Source organism: Tiliqua scincoides, chromosome 6 (genome assembly GCF_035046505.1).
Source record: "Tiliqua scincoides isolate rTilSci1 chromosome 6, rTilSci1.hap2, whole genome shotgun sequence".
NCBI lineage: Eukaryota > Metazoa > Chordata > Lepidosauria > Squamata > Scincidae > Tiliqua > Tiliqua scincoides.
In genome coordinates, this window is record NC_089826.1 from 59006473 (window position 1) to 59022407 (window position 15935).

The 15935-nt window shown below is 39.9% G+C and overlaps 1 protein-coding gene across 8 annotated transcripts in view; it reads left to right on the top strand.

Moving 5' to 3' along the window:
* The window catches only part of TENM3 (teneurin transmembrane protein 3), a 398700-nt gene that overhangs the window by 276127 nt on the left and 106638 nt on the right, over window positions 1-15935 (top strand). For all 8 annotated transcript variants that reach the window (XM_066632787.1, XM_066632788.1, XM_066632790.1 and 5 more), the window contains 5 exons: window positions 2512-2722; window positions 3179-3280; window positions 3457-3651; window positions 5586-5786; window positions 7596-7781. In XM_066632787.1, the coding sequence (XP_066488884.1) occupies window positions 2512-2722; window positions 3179-3280; window positions 3457-3651; window positions 5586-5786; window positions 7596-7781 (895 nt within the window). The remainder of the gene's footprint in view (window positions 1-2511; window positions 2723-3178; window positions 3281-3456; window positions 3652-5585; window positions 5787-7595; window positions 7782-15935) is intronic.

Below are 15935 nucleotides of genomic sequence, written 5' to 3' on the forward strand. Positions count from 1 at the left end.
CACATGAAGCAACATGCTGCTTGAGTGCTGGTGGGGGGGCTTCAGCAGCATCATACATAGCAATGGCACTAGATCAGGCAGCCTACTCAGGTAAGGTGGCAAAGGAGGGCATAACCGAGGAGGGTGGAATGGGGCTGGGAAGAGGCTGAATTGGGTCCAGGAAGGGGGCAGATGCAGTGGTGGCCATCAAATCCAAACCCCCTTCCCGGACCCAATCCCACAACCCGAGTCCACGCAATTCTGCTGGCGCAGGTCCGAGTAGACCTCTCTGCACCATGGAAGCATACCCCTCTGGGTAAGGAAATAACTTTCTCTTACCCAGAAGTGATATCTGGGACAGCCTCCCTCTGCAAGATGCAGTAGGAGCCATTTTGTCATGGCTGCGTCAGCAGGGGGGAAACGGGTTTGAACATGCAAGATGATCACCTCTTTCTTAGAATGGAAAAGAATTTCACAGTGAGAAATGTCCTGTAATCATAATTAGAATTCAAGGCAAGCGTCTTTGTAAATAATATGTGGCTAAACCAAAGGGTTTGTAAAGCATGGGAAAAAGGGATTGGTTTGGAATTTGTCAAACATGTAAAATATAATTGTGGCAAGTTAGAATGTTGGGTAATTTTAGGCAAACAGTGAATCCTGAAAACATTGCATTAGTGTTCAGGTCACGTTAAATTCTTATTCTTTGTGGCTGTCCATGAGAATCAAGTTAAGTACTGTTTTATATTTTCTGAGGATGAGTTGAAAAGTAATATGTACCAGATGTTTCTAAAGATTAATGTGCTATGGCCGTTCTTTTGCATATGAGTGATGATGGAACAAATATATTGTAAAGTAACATTCTAGAAATGCTAGGTCTTTGTACTGAATACACAAAGACATTCTTAAAATACAGGGAGTAAAGGTTTCCTGTTTAATGCTGTTCAAGGATTCCATCTGACAATCAAAAGTCAGTACATAAAAACTACTCCAGTCCCAATAACACTGACTTTGTAACTGAGTGGGATGAATGAGTGGTTTCTTTCACCTTTCCTAAACTGAAGTTGGCTAACATTTCAGTTGAGGGATATTTAAAATGTGATCATTCTATATAGTAGTTATTCACCTTCATATAAACCTTTTGTGTAGAAACCAAACTTGACTGAATGTAGTACCCAAATTATGCCTTTTTCTACATTTAATAGCCTTCTGAGGTAAATCAGTATTGCTGTGACTCAGTCCTTTCTCCATCTTGCCCCATATGCTTGAAACTGACCCCGTATGGTGCTTCCTCACTCATTTCCTTCAAAGCACCTCTTTAAAGCATACAATTTCTGTGTAGTGTTTGACACTACCCCTGGACCCCGGCAGAAGGAAAGATTTGTTGGGGGGAAAAACCCCACCCCTACAGCAGTACAGTCGTGGGGATCATGTCGCTCCCTCCCCCCTTAAGGGGGCAAAAGCCAGGCTCTCAGCCTGGGGCATCACCATGCCCCAGTTTGAGAACTACTACCGTACTGTAAAAGTATGCGTAACTGAAACAACTGGATAATTTATTCTCTGGTTGTTCCTTGTCTCCATCCCACTCCTCCATCTCCTTTGTGAATATGTAGGTTCTAAGCCCTTGTGGCAGGGATCTTTCTTTACACTCTATGTAACATTTCATGCACACATTGATGGTGCTGTATAAACAACAATATAGTGATACTATTTATTGTTTACATTACAGATTTGGGACTGCATCTGAGATATAGTAGCTTGGTTCAGGCCAGCTAAGTAAGCTTGTGTCTTCAGAGGGATTTGTTTGAACTAGAGGATTTCTTTGGTGCACTTCACGGGTAGACCTAGTTTTTCCTAATTCAGGGCATAGAACAGTAATATGTACAAAACAGTTCTTATGTACATAAGAAGAAACTCTTATGCCTGTGATAATTTTGGCAAATTTGATTGTATTTTTAAAGCCTCTGATAACCTATATGTTGCTATTAATAAAACAAAGCACTTCTGATGGCTACGTAATGTCTCAGTGCCAATGTTCTTTCTATTATCTGTTTCTCTATTTGTGGTAGCTTTTTTATTATATTTGTAAGAAGAAGAAAGAAATATAAGGATGAATCATTGAGATGTTGGAAGATTGTTTCAGCTGTTTTAATTGCCACCATCAATATGTGGTAACTGTTACCTCTAGGTGGCTATTTTTGTACCTCAAGTTGTGTCTAAAAGTTAATCATGTTGGTTTTTCTTCAGCAAAGTCCATAAAATCAACCAACAGATGTCTTTGTGATAGAGTACAGCCATGAAAATGTGCTCCTAGTAGCAGGCAGACAGGGTATTACGGAAGCTGTCATGGGCTCTGTGTGTTCTACCCAACTTCAGAGATTAACTGTGAAAAATACTGCAGGCACCAAGTCTTTCATCTGGGAACCTTTGCAATGTTAGCTTAACTGCAGAGAACAGTACGAAAATGATTTTGGAAAATAAGTAGAACAATACATGGATGGATAATATGTACTTCTGTACTTTTTTCCCTTGCAGTATGACTTTGTAGAACTGTTGGATGGGAGCCGGTTGATTGCAAGGGAACAGCGCAACCTTCTTGAGGCAGAGAGAGCAGGTAGACAGACAAGGTCTGTCAGTCTCCATGAAGCCGGTTTCATTCAATATTTGGACGCTGGAATCTGGCATCTAGCTTTTTATAATGATGGGAAAAATGCAGAGCAAGTGTCTTTCAATACCATTGTCATTGGTAAGCATACTGTTCACCAAAACGGCAAACCTGAATGTTTTGCTAATAAAGAGAAAATGATGTCTTTTTCTCCATTGGATAGTCTTAGTATTTTAGATATCTATCATAATTATGCAGGATTACAGCAAAGTATGATTTCTCAGAAATGTACTAAACGTTTATGACATGTTATTAGGCTGGTTACAATGTGTACATTAAAAACTTGCAATATTCCTATTAAAAAGTGTAGCCTTTTTTGTTCTGAGTTACCGTACTAATATTCTACAATCAATAATTAAAATAAATTAGGCACTGTTTACCTTCTCAAATGCAATAAATCAACTAGTCCGACATACTTCTAAAAGTATCTTAAATTTGCTGCCGTTTGCAAGTGATTTAAATTAGAGATCTTGTCTGTTTTTGTTAACTGCTGTGATTTCAGCGTGTTAAAATTTCTCTTCTTACGGCTTCTTTCAGAGTCTGTGGTGGAATGCCCCCGAAATTGCCATGGAAACGGCGAATGTGTATCAGGATCATGCCATTGTTTTGCTGGATTTCTGGGCCCTGATTGTTCAAGAGGTACATAAATTGAATTCTTTCTTAAGTCAATACAAATAAGGAGCAGAAACACAAGTAGTTACTAGAGCAGCAAGAAAAAGAAACTGAAGTACAGCTTGTTGTCTAGATGTTCCTCTGCTTCTAAAGCTCGATTGAAAAGAATTGCGTTAAGTCTTCTGTCATGTTTTATTTCACAGCAGCCTGCCCAGTATTGTGCAGTGGCAATGGGCAGTACTCCAAAGGACGTTGTCTATGCTACAGTGGCTGGAAAGGTACAGAGTGTGATGTGCCTACCACCCAGTGTATTGACCCTCAGTGTGGGGGTCGTGGGATTTGCATCATGGGCTCTTGTGCCTGCAACTCTGGATACAAAGGGGAAAACTGTGAGGAAGGTAAATATGTAAACATCTACTTAGATTTTGACTGTAATTCTTCAAGAGCTTTTCGCTGCACCATAATATGCTAGGCCCTAAAAATAAACCCAAGTAAATTCAGATAACTACCATATATTAACTTTAATAGAAATATCTCTTTTATATGGGTTCCTTTTGCATTCAAAGTCTTTAAAACATATGAAACAGCAGCTTTCAGAAATATTCCCAGATAGGTAGACTTTAAATTGCTTTAACTGTTGCTTAAATTTGTTTTAATCTCATGGCGTTAGAGTTTGAGTGTCTGTTATTTTCTTGGGCTGAAATAAGTTAAGAAGAAAATAGAAATATTTCATCAAAAAAAAAAAAAGATGCAGGACTTTTCACATAATAGAAGGAACTGTTAATCTGTTGAATTTTTTGATGATCTTCTCCTTGAACTACATTCCTAGAAAGATCTTATAGCTGAAAATGCTGATTCAAGTCTACCACAGTGAAAAATTATGCACAGTGATAATGATAGTGATGTCCATAATTATGATATCCACTTCTCAGTGTTAAAAGGTGCAGTCATTTTTGGTTGCAGTTTTTTGGGATGAAAAAGCACAATTCCATTCTCAATCGAATTGATTTTATTGATCTACATGTGTAGAGTAATACAATTAAGACTCTGGAATTAAATTTTCAGACCATTGACCCTACAAGTGTTAGGTTTTATTGAGTCAAATTGCTAAATTAAATCTCATCATCTAAAGCACATTAAAGTGAATTAAGATAGAGACACTGCAGCTCATTTATTTCCTAAACAGGCTGAAGGTCCTTGTACGTCTGTCAGAAAACAGGAAGAGTGGTTTAGTGGTGCAACCCCCCTGGAATCTCTCCCAAGGAAGTTTCATTTGAACGAATGCACTTTGGGCAACAGTTCTTGTCTAAGTTTGCATTCATTGCAGTAGGATTTCCTTTGGACAACTTGGCCTCTGTGCCCTATGTTATGATTTCTTGCAGTGAATACATATGAAATCTGTATTTCAGAAGTTCAGAAGATTAATGCAGAGATTCTTGGCAACCTTAATGTCTAGGTTACCACTCCCTTTTGTAACTATATAGATCTCATAACTGCACATAACTTTTTTTTGTTTATAAACCTGATATTTATATCAGGAGGGCAGGAGGTCTGGTCTAGAGGGTAGAGCCTCCATTTGCCTGAAGATAACATCCACAAGGTCACCTGTTCAAGGCCACCGGCACCGTGCGACCTTGAAGCAGCTGACAAGCTGAGCCGACTTATTCCATCTGCTCTGAGTGTGGGAGGATGGAGGCCAGAATGTGAAACCAGATCAGAAAGAAACATCTGAATGTTGTGGTTCTTGGAAGATAGAACCTTCTTTCAATTGTAAAAATCCCTACGGGGATTTAAATAGCCTGCCTATGTAAACCGCCTTGAATAAAGTCTTGAATAAAGACCAAGAATGGCGGTATATAAATACCTGTATTATTATTATTATTATTATATTTTTTTTGCTTATAAACCTTTAGCTGAAACTGCTCCTATTGCCTTATACTTTTTTCTTTTTAATTTTTAAATCAAACAGCCTTACAATTTTGAAGCATGCTTCTTTTTTTATAGGTAAGCTGAAAGTGTAATTGTTCTGTATTAGCAAGTCCTATCCCACAATCTGTGGCACCATCACAGTGAACTATTTTTCTAGACTTCCCAGTGTGCCTTACATTTTCTTATAATTATTTTAGTGCTGTACTGTAGATTCTGTTAATGTGGTTAGTGAAAGCTTTATAGCTAGAATTTGTCTTTTTGATCTTTCCAGGCCTAATAGGAGCATTGTACAGATCCCTGAATCTTTGCACTAATTTACTCATGTGTAACATATCTATGGTGCAGCTTATTTCTTAGGAAGTGATGATGTGGCTCATAGGTGCAAACTTTCTTTCTATTTCAGCTGATTGTTTAGATCCAGCCTGTTCAAATCACGGTGTCTGTATCCATGGAGAGTGCCATTGTAATCCAGGGTGGGGTGGTAACAACTGTGAAATACTGAAGACTATGTGTCCAGACCAATGTTCTGGCCACGGCACATATCTTCAAGAAAGTGGTACCTGCACTTGTGACCCTAATTGGACTGGTGCTGACTGCTCCAATGGTAAGGATTAAATAAATTAATCCTTCTTTAAGGATTAAAGAAGTTTTTTTTCTTCACTGCTAATATAGGAAAATAGATTAAAACAACTTTCATAATTATTTAAAATTTTAACAATTATTTTTAAGTTAGGATGATTGATTATCTGCAGACAGTCTGGAACATGAAATTTTATATTTATTTACAGCCCTATCCTATTGTGCTCTAGTGCTAGTGGAACATTTATTCCTCAGCAGTAACTGCCTTATGGCAGTTGTGAATAGCACTCTGAGAGTATGAGGAGTTGCACACTGCCTGAGCAAGGGAAGGCCAACAATCCCCAAGAGTGTGTCATGAATGACACATGAATCCCAGTGGCACCTATAGCAGCATATTGGTTGAGAGGACAACCTGATCCCAACTGACAGTGAAGAAGAAGAAAAAGAAGCAGCAGCAGTTCTTGTCAGTTTCTGCAGAAACAGTTTTGGCTAACTGTGTTTCTAAACCAGTAAAAGTAATAAATGGATAAATTAGTTTTCTGCTTTTTCTGCATAATTATATCCTTAAAAAAAAAAGCACAAAACGTTATGTTGCAGATGATCTGTAGATAATATATAAATATTTCTAGTTTTAAAAAGAATGTTTTAAGTTGCTAAAATGGAAAGGAATGAGGTTTGTTTCATCAGAAGGTTTATAGACTTAAAACCATCTGAGCTTTCCTCTATCTTCATCAGCAGTTTGTCCATTAATTAGCCCTCCAATTCCACTTCAGTTAAATTAACTCTAATTAATAAGTTCATTACAAAGACTGACGCCCCTTGCTTAAAGCAAGTGTGCTAAAAGCTGATAAACACCTTCACTCTAATGAAAAATTGATTAGATTGAAGAGGAAAGATTTGAAAATAAACCTGTTTCTCCCCGGGCTGAGGTTGATGTTCTGAAGTTAATCAGTCCATCTTAGATCGTATAATAAAACGGATATATAATTCAAAAGAGATGGAAAGCAGCACGTCGAAAAACCTCTCTTGGGCAATGAGCATTATGGCACTTTAGACGTGTCACAATTTCTTGATAGTATATTCAGTGATCTGGCAGCAGTTTGAAATAGAATACTACTACTGTGGCAGACAGATTCTTTTCAGGTCTTTTCACACCCATCATGAATCATTTCCAATGTTTGTTTTTAGGATTACTGCAATTTTACAAGGAAACTGGAAATTACATAATATTCCTGGCTCTGTTGTACTATACCGGCGGTTCCCAAAGTTCTACTCAGACTTTGGGACCGCAGGTGAGTGTTTGCAGGGGCGGGGCCTGAGGTGGGGACGTGCCCCGATGGGGTCACAGTGATCGCGGCACTGTGAAAACCCAGGATCTTCCCCCTTACTTGGGGGATCCTGCTGGCCTTGTGAAGGCTGAAAATCACTCCATTTGGGGATAGGAGCACACTTCCAGTTTTCACATGAAAGCACAAACTTAGCCATGTGGCTTAGTAAGGATAGTTTATAAATCCTATTAAATGTATAACCATGAATAATAATAGGTTCCTCTTAAGAAATCTGTGATCAGAAAAAATTGAAATTACTCAGAACCTTACCAAAAAGCTAACAAAAGTAAAGATTACTAGAGCTGCTAGGTAAAGATGCAGAATACCTGTTCTTCAAAGCAACCTGAAGATACCTTTAGCAGAAAATTCTTTGATTTAATTTTCAGAGATTCAACCTTCCTGTTTTTTCATGTTGGAGCTTGGTTAATCATTGTACTCTTTTTCCTCCCTTCCCCTCCCTCTCCCCTCCCCCTATATCTACCTCCTCCGGATTATTTCTAATGCAGAAATCTGTTCTGTGGACTGTGGGACACATGGCGTCTGCATGGGTGGAACATGTCGATGTGAAGAAGGCTGGACTGGACCATCCTGTAATCAAAGAGCCTGCCACCCTCGGTGTGCTGAGCATGGAACTTGTAAAGATGGGAAGTGCGAATGCAGCCAGGGATGGAATGGCGAGCACTGCACTATTGGTAAGCTGGCTGTGCTTTAATATCCTCTTTCAATGCTGAACCTAAAAAACCAAAGTGAGTGGCCTCGTCTGAATCAAAAATGTAGCTCTTTGAAGCTTCTTTCTTCAAAGGGAATATTTTCACTTGTCAGACTGTGTAAAGGAATTGATATATTTTTTTTAAACGGAAATGATTATATAATGTTCTATCAGTTCTTTATAGATAGCTTGCCCCAGATGGGAAGGGCAAGAATTATGTTTGTTTTTTGTTTTTTTTGGGGGGGGGGGTTTCTCTGAATGTATTTTCTCTTACTCCAATCGAAGAAGAGGTTATTTTTGTAGTCTTTATAATCTGTAGATAAATCAGCTCATTTCTCCAGGCTTTTCTATTTTTAGCCAGTGATAGTACATCTCATTTTACCTTTATTAGCAAAAAGGAAACTAAAGGAACATTATACATGAACATTAAAGCTAAAATTTGGTTGCCAAGAACTCTAGCACCTTGAAGTTATTTTGTTTTATTTTGTTAGGAGCACAATAAATAATTTAAGATATCCACAAAGCTTCTATTTCGGTACTGACAAACTGAGGGATTTGCTGACTTTCAGCACTTCCCTATGTAGGGATTTTCTCCTTTACAAGCCAGAGCAGGCATCCTGTGTTTTATAGAGCAACACTCTTTTCCCCCTTTACATCTTGTATATCTAATAGAAATAAAACAAACATTCCTTTGTTTATTCACAAGAGATAAAAAGTTATGTTTCTCCCCAAAATTCTTTTTTAATGTCCCTTTCTAGAACCTCGCCTATGTCCAAATGAACTTTGATTTCATGACTAACAACCCAATCCTGAGCTGCCCGGCACGCAGGGCTGCAGCGGCACTGAAAATGGCTGCCACTGCATCCAACATGCCCCAAGCAGCCGCCGCCTCCTCCTCAGGAAAAGGGGACTTTTGTCCCCTTCCCCCAGATAAAGTCAGTAGCCCTGCAATGGGGCTGCTCAATTCTATGACGACCCAAGGGTTGACATAGAATTTAGAGCTTCCATGTTGGGCGAACGGCCCCACATGGAGTCTCAGGATCTGGTGAAGCAAAACTCCACTGGTCCTGTCTCGCTCCCGTCCTGCTCCCTCCCCGCCCTCCCTTCACTTCCCCCTGCCCTGGAACACCTCCTCCCCACCTCCCTCCACGCCCCCTCCTACCTCTCCACTGCCCAGCAGTCCACATGACCGCCAAGCAGCAGAGCTCTGGTGCTCCACCGGCACCAGGGCCCACAAACGTGCCTTACAGCATGTTTGCAACAGTGCATGCCAGCGATGAGTCAGTGCACACTGAAAAGGATTGGACCCTAAGTTGGACCCACAAAGAGTCATCAAGCATTGTGAAAAACAGACAGGGAGAAGGGATTGTCTCAGAATATCTAGAGGTTCTTCACTTTTCTCCCCACTTCCTCCTCCTTAAGAAATATCAAAAGTGACAAAATAGATGCGGAGGACAAAGTCCGTGGCTAGTAAGCTTTAGCCTGCTGACTTGTAGTTACTCCACAGTTGTTCTCCTATTGGCCTCACTGACCTTGGCAGTACTACAAGGGTTATAGTTATATAGGGATGAACTGTTCTTGAACAATTTTTCCAATGTATTGTACACCAACAGGTTTTTCCTAGCATTGGAAAGGCAGATCTACAGTTTTTCCCCCCCCCCTTTGTTTATATTTCACACCTATGTATTTATTGGACTGCTGCTTTTGGAAACATAAATAAAATTGCAACCTTGTAATAGGTAAATAAAATACTAAAACTGATGAAGAATTTTGCTATAGTCTTGTACACAGAAATATTGTATTCCACGTTGAATTTTCATTACTCTGCTGATGGTGCCTGATTTAGCAGTTGTCTCAGTCTAGTGTAATAGTGCCCATACATTCATCCTTCAATGAATGGATAGAATGTTTATGTTCCCCAACATTCTATTCTCTATCCTTATTCCAGGACAAATACTGCGATAAAAATTATCAATTTTGCAAATTTGCAAATACGTATGCCAACATCTACTAATTGTATTATTAGAACAATTTTTAAATTCCCATGATGCCTCTATGGATTTCTATAATAGAATTTGGATTTCATGTGGACTGTACATAAATTAGACCCTGTATTTTGCAGGTAACAACATATAAAATAACAGCGGTAGGAAAAATATAACAATGAGAGTACAGATAGAAAAACATTTTCTGGCACAGAGTGTAACAACTAAGGGTCCAATCCTATCCAGCTTTCCAGCATCGACACAGCTGTAATGCAACCCCAAAGTTGCACTGAGGAGGTTACACTGGTGGTACACTTGGTAACCCCAAGGTTACACTGAGGAGACCTCCATGACGATCTGTCCACCACAGGATGCAGCACATTCTCCATTGGCATGGCTGCATTGGTGCTGGAAAGTTGGATAGGATTGACCTAAGACAAAGCCAAATTGCATCCAGTCCTTGTAGCATTAAGAGCCCAATCCTGTTCTCTCCCCCCGCCCCGGCAATGCAGCAGTGCCAAAATGGCTACTGCTACATCTTTGGGGGGAACAGGACAGTTGCAGAGGTCTTATCTGGGTAAAGGATTAATCATTCCCTTAGCTGGGGGTAAGCCTCCATGGTGCAGGGGGAGTCTGCTTGGACCTGCGCTAACTAAATAGCTGGTGCAAGTCTACATGGATCTGTGCTGCACAATTGGGTCAAGGAAGGCGGTGAGCATTTGGTGACCACCCCCACCACTGAACCGCCACCCTTCCCAGACCTGATCTGCCCAAACTCCACCCACATAGCCACCCCATTTTGCCTTCTCCTGTCCCATCACAAGTTGTTTTGCCCTTCCCCACCCCTCCCGCCACCTTAACCTTGGGGGTTGATGGCTCTGGATCTGCTTGTACCAGCAGGAAGGCTCCGGCCTTCCCACCAGCATCCCAGCAGTGTACTACTGAGTGCTTTACAGCAGTCAGTGTAATGACGTGCTGCAACAACAGCTGACCCAGGTAGGATTGGGCCATCAGCCTGCAACTGTTAAGTATAAGAAGAGGGCCTTGTATTGCACACAAGTCTGAGAATTTGTACAGAAATGTTTGACGTTTGAAAACGACAGGGAATCATATTAGTCCGTTTATACATGTTAAATTACAGTGGAAGAATACATGCACCAGTTGAGTTCGGATATCAACACTCGCTAACTATATAGTCATTACACTTGACTAAACAAGTTGTAAGGTGCTTGACTAAAGTCCGTCCAGACTCTGGTGTTTCAATCTTTTCCATAGTGTTTAACAGCTAATTCCCCAGTTAAGAGTTTCATTTTCTGTTTTTCAGCGACTGACTTCCTCACTCCACAGCAACTTTAGTGTTTAATAGAAGCACACTGACCAGCATGCCTACATTTTTTTTTTTGAGGGGGTGGTGAACAAAGCATGTCTTTGTGATCATTAATGATCTTGGTTTCCAATGAAGTAAAGAACTGGAATAAAAGCAAATAGCTGGTCTTTGTAGCTTAAAGGAATTAGGATTTCCCCTAGGCCAGATTTCCATTTGAATTGCCTGCATATACATGAAAATCAATGTAGCTCAATAAACAACTTGATGTTTAAAGCACTATTAGTGCAGAGCACCTCGAAGGACTACCTCTCCTTAAATGGGAGAGATGGGATTTTTGGGGGCTTCTTAATATGTGCCATCCTGAATACAAATGGAGAGGCTAATTGAAAATGAGCTGGAAAAGAAATTAAACATTGAGAAACTAATAGAAAATCTCAGTGGAAGCCTAGAACAGCAGTTCTCAGTCCAGTTGTATCAGGTGCTTCACTGTGCAGCCACCTATGTTTATTGATGACTTGAACACTGTTGGAGCTTTATTGCCATGCCAGCCAATATGATCAGCATACATTCTCTGCATTAGACATGCTCCCTTTCCAAAGTCTGAGAACAAGCTTGGCCATTGTTCAGGAATCCTGCAAGATTTTCCAAGTGGAGGGCTGTGTACTTTTTGAGCATATTCATATTTATTTTGGAGATGTATAACTTGCAGTTTACAACAGGGCAGCTTACAGCAGATTACAACAACCACACACAGCAGCATATAGTGAAAGGACAGAGTGTGCTCCTTTCATCCTACACTTCTGAAGCACTGACCATTTCAGCAGAGCACAGGGAGAAAAGAGGGAAGCATTCAACAAATGAGTCCAGGCTGGTCTTCTCCCTGCCATAATGTTCTTCCTGGAGGGCCAGGAATACAACCGTGCAGTGACTTGTGATTCTTTGACTGCTAATTAACTCCTAGCATATGTTGGGGAAAGAGAAGCAAATCATGTTCTTATATCAGGGTTAACCATATACAAGTTAATAAGGCAACCAATCTTTAGCCTGTAAGGAGTGGAGCGTTGGCACTGCTGACAAATCAAGATCTTTGCCACTCTTATGTGTATACACCAGCATCGTTCTCTTCAACACTGTACCATCTTAACCTCCCTTACCTATTTTTCCTCTTCCTGATGTTCATTTCACTGGGGGCCCCCATATCCACGGTTTCACATATTTGTGGATATGGGCAGCCCCGCTCACACCTCCCCCCTCACACCTCCCTCCTCACCTCCAGAAGGGCTTCTGAGTCCCACAAAGGCTGTGGATGTCCAACCGATGCCCCAGTGGGCCTCAGAATGGCCATTTTTGGCCAAAAAATATCACTTCCAGTAAACATTCATGATGTCTGCAGGGCTCGGAAGCCCCTCCAGAGGGGATAGGAGCTGGGCTCACCTCAGTTCCAGAGGGTCCAAATTGCAGAGATGGGCATTTTCCCATATCCATGGTTTTGGCTATCTGCGGGGGTTTCCAGAACAGAATCCCCATGGGTAAGGGGGTACTACTATATTTTTTTTTTTTTGCCATCACATTTGTCTAGAGTTTATACAAAAATACAACCAATATCTGTTCTAATCATGTGTTTTTGATCAACCTGACAAAGAGCCATTTAGTTATTTGAGTTTGTAAACCACTTTGTGAACTTTCTTTGGTTTCTTGTAAAGAGATTAATAAATAATGATAATAGAAACATGCATTTTGCATTACTACTACTACTACTACTACTACTACTTATTTTTATTATTATTATTATACAGGTCCAGCCTATTTATACACTGATTTTTTTATACATGAATTTGACTCAACACAAATGGCCCCTGCAAATGAGAAGGAATGTGCTGATCCCTGGAGAAGGGGAAAAATGCACCCTTTAAAAATAAGTTTAAAAAACTGAACAGTCCTTCAGCAATAGCCTCCTTAATGAGGGGGGGGGGAGCTGGCTGACAATCCATCAATCCTTCTCTCTCCAGTGGACCCCTCCCTTCTCCCTGAGCAAAGAAAGGTGATCATTTTGCATTGGTGAAAGGGGGGGGCTGAGTGAAGCGCCTTTGTAAGCTCTTGGAGGATGACTGATTGATGGATTGTCTTCTTAATGACTCTTATCTTAGAGTAAAAAGGTCAGCAAGGCTGTTTTTAAATCACCTGGGCAAAGAAACTTTGTTTTTTAAATTGATTTGCTATAGTGCATTTTTCGCCATCCACATGAGTGCTTGGAACGGAACCCACGTGAATAATTAGTCTCAACCTGTATAGTAATTATATAGTGGTGTGTGTGTGTGTGTGTGTGTGTGTGTGTGTGTGTGTGTATATATTTACTGTATATTAGTAGTAGTACTAATAATAATAATTATATAGTAATTGTATGGTGATATATATATATAATTAGTAGTAATGAAAAATGCACATGTTTCTATTCATGGCTCATTTAGAACTTCAGGGTCCATTAAAAGGTTTAAGAATGTCTAAAATGGAATCATCTTTATTCCTATCTCTGTTATGCCTCTTTTCTGATTTAATTTTTTTTCCTATATGCCTCTTCCCAACTTTTGGAAACTGCATAGCATGAAATGGTCTGACCTGGATCTGACTTCTTTATGTCTTTCTGAACACAGAAAAGTATTCATGGGGCATGATTTTTTTACACTGGAAATATAATGGTTTAGCAAGAAAGAAGCATTGGGTGGTCCTGTGTTTTGTGTGTGTGTGTTTTTAACAAACTGCAACAGGAGGATGTAGACTAGAGAGAGAAGTGGAGAAAGAGCAAGGTCTTATCTTTAGTTGCTATATTTTCAATCTTGAGTTATTTCTGTTAAAAGTGCTAAAAAAGAACAAGCAAACTATTGTGCTCCAAAGTAAAACAATCCTCTAGTAATCTAAACTTATCTATGCTAAAAGAGCCTTATTTTGTTTTCCCAAATGAGTAAGTAGGGGATAGAAGTAGCACTTTTAGTTATAAACACAGAAAGATATCTTTTTAGAATATCCTTTCAAAACAGTAAATTTGTTCATTCATGCATAGGCATATTGCATGCACATAAAACTGGAGATCAGACACAAAGATTTGCCTTGAAAATTTACTGCTTATCAAAGCTTTTCAGTTGATACTGCAGTAAACAGTATGTTGCAACATGGGCATTCCCATTCATTTCAGTGAAGAGACCCAGGCCCCAGTCCTTTCCAGCATTCCATTGGTGATGTCAATTGGTGAGACCTATGCCAGCTATTTTGCTGGTGTAAGTTTGAAGAGAGGCATGGTATGCTTGATCAGAAAAAGAGGATAGTATCCCAACGTAAGCTGCTGCTACCAAGATCAATCCCCAAATGCCCTCCTCATTCACTATTCCAATCCTCCCCTGAACTGCCCATGACTCACCCCTGCTGGCATCTTACTTGCTCCAACACAGCCTGGGTTCATCTCCAGTGGGCATGTGGAGCCTCTGGCTGTTTGCACAGGAGGCACCAATGCACGAGATGGCAGCACAACATTTATTACTCCTTATGAGAACTTATGGCAGTTGATTGGAAAATGTGCTGCTGTAGGCCCTCCATAGCAGTGGTTCTCACACTTTTAGCATTGAGACCCACTTTGTAGAATGAGAATCTGTCAGGACCCAGCGGAAGTGATGTCATAACCAGAAGTGACAACATGAAGCAGGAAAATTTTTAACTATCCTAAGCTGCAATGCTACCCACACTTTCCCAGGAGTTAAACTATCATTGTTAAAAACATATACAGAGTAGCTTGTTAAAAGTGCATGTCTGTAACATTTTCCCAATGTAGTCACATGCCATGATAGCATAAAGTCTAATATATTAAAAATAAAATATTGAAATGAATGGGTACCCACCTGAAATGGGCTCGCAACCCACCAAGTGGGTCTCGACCCACAGTTTTAGAAACACTGCTCTATAGGATTGGGCTATTAGTTTCTCAACTGAAATGAATATGGAAACATTTGCCTATGTAAAAAAATTCTTCCATACACTGGAAGTCCTGTGTCGGTTAGCAATCACTGGAATTAGGCACTCATGTTTTACTAGAATTTCTTTTATGTGCACTGTATGCTATTTTATAATGAACCAAACTAAGCTCTCTTATCATTGGGTTCAATCCATCATGTGCTGAAGTTCCATCTAAATCAGTGGAAATTGAGTGGAACTAAAGTCCACCCTTAGATGCATAACTTTAGGTGTATGCAGCTTTCAGTAACTTGCACCCAACTGTGCAACTGAGCAGTTGGAAGCAAGATGGTTTGTGATGGTCTATTGTTCCCCCCGCCCATTTAACTGACATATATCGTGGGTAAATTAAATAATAGAGATAGGGACCCTATAACAGTGAATGCTTCACCAGCTGCTTCCCCATTAACTGCTTTTAGATTACTGGAATTAGCAAATAATTATGTAGTAGGAAATCTACTATATCCAATTGCGGTATTAGAGTCTCCTTTTAAATCAAAATTTCATACTGTTTTTTTTATGAAAAAGATTATTCTTAGAGTAATTTACATTTCAGATTGGAACAGTTGCATTGAGATACTGTTGCATTCTGATTTGTCAACACATCTTTTAAAAGAAATCTGTAACATTAAGTATGTATTGGTAAGACCATCTGTTTATAGAACTTGCCTGCAGCTCAATCACTTAACTCATGAGAGCCATTTATAGCTGTTTAATTATTATGGTGTGGAAACAATGATCGTCCTGTCCACAATTAATATGCATGCACATGTGATTGAATTTAAGTGGTGTGAGTGTGAATCAGTGTTGTTACACTTTCAGAGTA